Source organism: Amblyraja radiata, chromosome 15 (genome assembly GCF_010909765.2).
Source record: "Amblyraja radiata isolate CabotCenter1 chromosome 15, sAmbRad1.1.pri, whole genome shotgun sequence".
Classification (NCBI taxonomy): Eukaryota; Metazoa; Chordata; class Chondrichthyes; order Rajiformes; family Rajidae; genus Amblyraja; species Amblyraja radiata.
Window position 1 is genome coordinate 27,174,022 of NC_045970.1, and position 7,595 is coordinate 27,181,616.

At 41.1% G+C, this 7,595-nt stretch overlaps 1 protein-coding gene across 2 annotated transcripts in view; it reads left to right on the top strand.

Moving 5' to 3' along the window:
* The window catches only part of casp7 (caspase 7), a 48,602-nt gene extending 42,592 nt beyond the window's left edge, over nt 1-6,010 (top strand). For both annotated transcript variants that reach the window (XM_033033908.1, XM_033033909.1), the window contains 2 exons: nt 2,507-2,642; nt 5,316-6,010. In XM_033033908.1, the coding sequence (XP_032889799.1) occupies nt 2,507-2,642; nt 5,316-5,548 (369 nt within the window). In that variant the 3' untranslated portion in view covers nt 5,549-6,010. The remainder of the gene's footprint in view (nt 1-2,506; nt 2,643-5,315) is intronic.
* Nucleotides 6,011-7,595: the final 1,585 nt, after the last annotated feature.

The window sequence follows — 7,595 nt, forward strand, 5'->3', positions numbered from 1 at the left end:
ATTTGGGTTGTCAGCAGCAATACAATAATAAAGAACACACAACCACAATAAAAATGTAACAATAACATCCACCACAGCATTCATCACAAAATTTGGCCAGTCCTCCTCCATTTCCCCCCCGTGGACAGGACCAGAGTCCAGTCAGTCCAGGATCGGCTCTTCCTCACCGGAGACCGCGGCTTTAAGATGGTGTAGGCCGCAGGCCGGCGGTCGAGATTTAAAGTCTCCGCCGCAGCCAGAAGCACCGCCGACTGCAGGGCCGGCGGTCGAAGCTCCCCTCCAGGGGTGATGGTAAGTCCATGCCGGCCCCGCGGTAGAAGTTGGCCGCGGGCCGGCAGTGATGGCTTCTTCTTCCCCCGGGTCCCCCACGAGGGATCCCGGGCTGTAGACGCCGCACCAGCTGGAGCTCTGCAGACCGCGGCTTCAGGCTGCGACTTCAGGCTGCCGGCTGCCCCGGGTCAGCGAAACGGAGCGCTCCCCTCCAGCGAGGGCTCACCCGCTCCACATCGAGAGTCCACGCTGCGCCCGCCGCTGAAGCCCCGGGCGCGTCTCCGGGAAAGGCCGCGCCGATCCTTGATGTTAGGCCACAGCGGAGGCGACCTGGAAAAAGTCGCTTCTCCATGGAGGAGGCGACCGAAGCGGTTTCCCCCTCACCCCCCCACACCACCCCCCCCACACAAGACACATTATGCTTGGAAATATGAAGGATAGAATTACTCTTTTACTTAATCAGTGTAGGAATCCTTAAAAACTTTCCCAATCAATTATACACAGAATCATAGAATGTTTAATTTGAAGGGAGAGATAGTTGGGGCACAATCAGAGACTCTGGCACAGGTTGTACATATCTGTTTTTTTCTTACCACGAACATCTGCTTAAATCCTTTTGCAAATTCCAGAACAATAAATTTGCTGTGAATTAGTGCCATTGTTGACATCTTATAAATTTTTTTAAATTCTAGAAATTACTTGACAAGTATCCGGATTCTTAATTAATGTAACTGAGTATTGGTTTAATCACAAAAATATACTGTATTAACCAGTGATCACCCCACCCCATTCACCAACATTATCTTACACACACTAGCGACAATTTATAATTATTACTGAAGCAAATTTAACCTGAAAACCTGCACAACTTTGGAGTGCAGGAGGAAATCAGAGCACCCAGAGAAAACCCACGTGGTCACAGGGAGAGTGTACGGACAGCACCCGTAATCAGGATCGAACCCAGGTCTTTGGCGCTGGAAACACCACACAGACAGAGAGGAAGGCTCTGCAAAGAGTCATAAAGACTGCAGAGAGGATCATCAGAACTGAACTCCCCTCCATGGACACAATCTACACAGCGCTGTCAAAAAAGAGCAGAGAGAATCATTAGAGACACACTACATCCAGCTCACTCCCTGCTCAAACACAAAAACTGCACATACAACCTCAGGCACAGACGAGCGGACAGTATCGCCACAAATAGAACACGCTTTTTTAAGAGCTTCTTCCCTGCAACAGTGAGACTCTTGGCCAAAACAAAACAAAATGAACTGATGTCCTGATATAGGGTTTGTGCAAGTTACAATGCTCTCACTTTCCCCTTTGTACAGGGTTTTAGGCATTTTCTTTTTTTTTTATTTCTGGAGTGGTATGTGTTTTTTTTTTTTTTATGGATTATGTGTCTTCTGTGTTTAAATTTTTTAATTTTTAATTTTAATTTTTAACTTGACTTGACTCTCTGAATAGCCGCACAAGAGTTCCTATGTGTGTAAGCACAAATGGCAAATAAAGTTTTTGACCTTTTGACCTCTACCACTACGCCACTGTGCTGCCCCAATCACAGTGCCAATAATTATCACAATGTAGAATGACTAAATGGAAGCTCAAAATTCATACTGAATTTTCTTGTCAAAGATAGACACAAAGTGCTGGAGTATCTCAGCAGGTCAGGCAGCATCTCTTGAGGAAAAAGGATGGGTGACATTTCTTCAAGCTTCTCCAGACTCTTTTCTAGTTAAATTGGGTACAGTAATCACTTTATTGATACATTTTTAATAAATGACAGATCCTTTCAATACAATTGAACCAGTATTTTGTTGGGGAACATACTTTATGTTCTATAAACAAGGATGGGAAGCAAAAGCAATGGCTTTGAATTTACCCTTGGGGCCAGTTTAATTTTGCAGGTGTGAAACTCTGAATGTAGTTTGTACATAAAGTTACTTAAGTATGTTGATTTTCTGCACTGAGAAAATGCATTTGAGTAACCACTAAAGGTTAGATAATCTTTCTCCAGAGTGTTAAATGTACTTTGAGTTCAGCTTCCAAATATAGTGCCACTGGCTTCAGCGTATTTTAGCGCATATAAGTGAGTGAACATCTGCTCCCAGTCTTATAAAGATTTGTATGTCAAACTTTGCATAATATAAAGTGAAGTATTGAGTATTGTGTTAATTGCCTTACACAATGTTTTATACAAAATTATTATGACTCTGCTTTTCCTGACTCATTTCAGGCTTGTAGAGGTTCCGAATTTGATCAAGGAGTACAGACCGACTCAGGATCTACTGGTGAAGTAGAAACTGATGCAAATCCTCGATATAAAATCCCAGTGGAAGCAGACTTCTTGTATGCCTATTCCACTGTACCAGGTAATGAAGACAATTTAGTTTATAATATATTACAGCCTTGGCTAATAATTGCGCTTCTAATTTATTGAATGTTTTCCCAAGTTCCTGAACACAATGTGGTTATTTGTGAAGAAAAGTTTAGGTTTGTGATAGGGAACCTGATTCAAATAACAAGATAAAAGCATAAAGCACAAAAACAGGCCCCAGCCCACCGTTCATGCTGACCATGGCATACCTATCTCTATTAATCCCATATAACAGCACTTCCATAGCCTTCTGTGCTTTGACAATTCAAGTGCTTGTCCAGATACTTAACCGCTCTGAGTACTTGCCTCCACCATTCACGCAGGCCAGTGCATCCCAGACTCCAACTATCCACTGGGTGAGAAGATTCATTCTTACGCTGCTCTAAACCGCTTATCCCCTGCCGTAAATCTATGCCCACTGATTTTGTATATAATTCCGATGGGGGGGACATTTCCTACCATCTATTGTATTTATACCATCATCATTTTGTACATCTCTTATCATGTTCCCCTCTTAACCTCCTCCGCTCCAAGGAAAACAATCCCTACCTGCCCAGTCTCTCCTCATAACTGGGCTGCTCCATTCCAGGCAAAACTCTGGTGAGTCTCCTCTTCCCCACTCCCGTGCAAAGATCCTGAGGGTGCTTGAATGAACGGATGTGGAAAGAGTGTTTCCTCTTGCGAGAAGAACTCTATGGAATGCTGCAACCTCCAACTAAGCTCCAAACTACATAGACATTGTTTGTTTTCTTAGCACATGGTTACTTGGTTTTTATATTCTGAACATTAATTTTTGTTGTATATTACGGTGTTTGCAGAGTACTACGTTTACATATCTGTTGTGCTGCTGCAAGTGAGAATTTCATTGCCCCGGGACATATTGCAATAAAACACTCTTGACTCTTGAACCAGAGATCATTGCTTAACAATGGGAAGAGTCCCATTAATGTCAGATGAGGCAAATCTTTTGTTTTTATCCAAATGTTGTAAGTCTTTGGAACTCCCTTCCTCAAAGGCTGATAGAAGAAGAGACATTTTAAAGCTTTGGCATATGGACCCTTGATAAATGTTGGGTATCAGGGGTTATGAGGAGAAGGCAGGAGAATGGGATTGAGAGAGAAAGATAGATCATCCATGATTGAATGGCGGAGTAGACTTAATGGGCCAAATGGCCTAATTCTGCTCCTATAACTTATGAACGTGAAATTGGAGAATGAAAGGTTATTGCGGGTATGAGGAATGGGAATGAGGAAACTCTTTGAAGTCCTCCCCTTTGGGAGGCGACTCCCGACTATCAAAACCTCCACATCCAGACACAAAAACAGCTTCTTCCCACGAGCGGTAGCTCTACATAACAACGCACTACACTTGGACTGTAAGCCAAACACTTATAAACTCTCCAAGTGCACTTTAAATATCTACATGCGCAATATATAGCAAAGTTGCCCCTTTTTAGTATTGTATTTTATTTTTACATTTTTTTAAATTAAAATGTTTTTTTAATTGTCTGCTGTATATTGTGTGTTTACCATGTGCAAGCAAAGCACTAAGTCAAATCCCTACATACTTGGCCAATAAATTGAATCTGTTCTGAATTGAGGTTACAATTAGATTTGCCATTATCTTGATAAAAGCTTGCCCGAGTCAATGGCTTACTCATATATGTTCATAAGTCTATCATATATGTGTAGAAGAACTATAATTGATAAATTCCTAACGCTGCTAATGCTAAGGTAGAGCTACCCAAATAGATTAGTAATGAGGGACAATTGCATTATTATGAATAATAATAATAATAACAATAATATAATAAACTTTATTACGCTCGAGGTCCAGACAAGGGGCAACATTACATATAAATGCATTGCATATTTTAAAATATCATAAAGTACATATAAAATCTTAGTATATCACTTATAAAAGCATCATAAATTATATATTTTTTAAACACAATACACGAGTTAAAAATCCAGATTAAAAGAATGATCAATGTCCTACAACGAGACAACGATACCAGTGTCTCCACAGCTGGGATTCGTAGCGTGTAGTGCTAACCCTTATGTTTGACAAGGCCACAATAATTACATTTTTAGAGTCATTTATCCTGCAAATGAATTTATACATATGATTTCTTAGGATAGCTTCTAAAGTACTGACTCCTGCAGCCACAAACATGTTACTAGCACAACACCATCTAGGTTTCCTTAGCAGTGTTCTCATGGCATCAGTTATATCCCACCTTTAATCTCTTTAGAATAGAATGAGTATGTTTAGATTTTAAAGTTTTAGATTTTCCAATTGTCCGATGGAAAATATATTTTCAAAACAAGTTAATTTAGGTTTATACCAAAGATAGACACAAAATGCTGGAGTAACTCAATGGGTCAGGCAGCATTTCTGGAGACAAGGTTTGGGTGATGTTCCAGGTCGGAACCCGTCTTCGGAACCATATACTGAGGTACAGCCAAAAGCTTTGTTGTGCATGCCATCCCAACAGATCAGACAACACCATACATAGATACAATTAGTTCAAACTAAAGTACACGTGCACCTTCTGTCACTATATTAAGAATGTGTTTCATTGATTGTCAGTCCAAACCAGTTGAGCTACTACACTTTTGCTTGACATTTGCTTCGGAATTATACCTTCCAACATTTGTCGTTGCAGGCTACTACTCATGGAGAAATCCAGGCAAGGGCTCTTGGTTTGCACAGGCCCTGTGCAATGCTTTCAAAGAACATGGGAAGGATTTTGAGATCATGCAAATTTTAACCAGAGTCAACTACATGGTGGCCATGCACTTTGAGTCTTGGTCTGAAGACCCACGGTTCAGTGAGAAGAAGCAGATCCCCTGCATTGTCTCCATGCTGACAAAAGAACTTTATTTTAAGCAGAAATGAAGCACAACATTTCCATTAATATTTCAGGGAAATTTTGAATTGTAAAGTTTAAGTTGCTTATTAGGTCTTTCTTTTGAGTGAAAATTTAAAACTAAGTTGAAGATAACTGCAGGATTCAGGAAAACCGTTTGCTATCTCTGTGATTAATCAGTTATATTTTTTTCTCTCTCTTGTACTTCATACTTTGGGGCATATGCTGATGAGCTCTTTTCTCTGATATTGTCTGGATCACTTCACACTGGAGTTTATAAATGACCACTTCGTATACTGAAAAATGCAAAAGTATGACTGATGTGAATTTGTGTCCCAAATCTGTTAGACTTCTTGCTTAAAGATCCATTTACAAAACTAGTTTATACAAAGTCTTGAGGCGTGAATTTCAGTACAGCTTGTATGATGGGCTGTGAATTTTAAACTTTTAGAAATATATTTCAATCAAATACACTCAGTTTATGTTTCTAAGTGAATTGTTGGGAGAGGCACTGTTTCTTACTTTAAATGTGCGGGTATTCTTCAATTCATTGCAAGAACCGGAAGCACCCTCCACCATATGCACAGATTCTCACACACAATTTATGTTGCCAGAATTGACATATTTTGTTCCTGACTCTGACTTATAGAATGTGTAGGAAGGAACTGCAGATGTTGGTCTATACCGGATGGACACAAAATGCTGGAGAATCTCAGCGCGTCAGGCAGTGTCTCTGGAGAAAAGGAATAGGTGACATTTTTGGTCAGAACCCTTCTTCTGACTCTCCAGTGGTCGTCTCATGATTCACATACTTGGTGGCATTCTCCCATTGACCACCATCACTGCTAATGGGCATATGTCCTGTTATGTGTATGATGCAAGGGCAGAATACCTGTCCTCTCTTCTTACAATGCTGAACATTTGCTTCAAAAATGAGTCTCATTTTAGTGATGAGTACTTTGATTAATAGCATGAAATCAAAATGGTAGGAAGTATTATATACCTTGGGTAAAGCCAGCAATGTCAATATATAATGTGGCTTCAATTCACAACAAGACATGCCTACTGAACTGTATAACAACATTTTATCTAAACCGGAAATCCATGAAATCTTGGCTATCCACATTCTTCATTTCAAGTTCAAGTTCAAGTGAGTTTATTGTCATGTGTCCCTGTATAGGACAATGAAATTCTTGCTTTGCTTAAACACACAGAAAATAGTAGGCATTTACTATAAAACAGATAAATGTGTCCATATACCATGATATAAATATATACACACATGAATAAATAAACTGGTAGTGCAAATAACAGAAAGTGGTTGCTAATAATCAGAGTTTTGTCCGAGCCAGGTTTAATAGCCTGATGGCTGAGGGGAAGTAGCTATTCCTGAACCTGGTTGTTGCAGTCTTCAGGCTCCTGTACCTTCTACCTGAAGGTAGCAGGGAGATGAGTGTGTGGCCAGGATGGTGTGGGTCTTTGATGATACTGCCAGCCTTTTTGAGGCAGCGACTGCGATAAATCCCCTCGATGGAAGGAAGGTCAGAGCCGATGATGGACTGGGCAGTGTTTACTACTTTTTGTAGTCTTTTCCTCTCCAGGGCGCTCAAATTGCCGAACCAAGCCACGATGCAACCGGTCAGCATGCTCTCGACTGTGCACCTGTAGAAGTTAGAGAGAGTCTTCCTTGACAATCCGACTCTCCGTAATCTTCTCAGGAAGTAGAGGCGCTGATGAGCTTTTTTGATAATTGCGTTAGTGTTCTCGGACCAGGAAAGATCTTCAGAGATGTGCACCCCCAGGAATTTGAAGTTCTTGACCCTTTCAACCATCCACCCGTTGATATAAATGGGGTTGTGGGTCCCCCTCCTACTCCTTCCAAAGTCCACAATCAGTTCCTTGGTTTTGCTGGTGTTCAGGGCCAGGTTATTGCGCTGGCACCATATGGACAGTTGCTCGATCTCTCTTCTGTACTCTGACTCATCCCCATCAGTGATACGCCCCACAATAGTGGTGTCGTCAGCGAACTTGATGATGGAGTTCGCACTGTGGTTCGCTACGCAGTCATGGGTATAG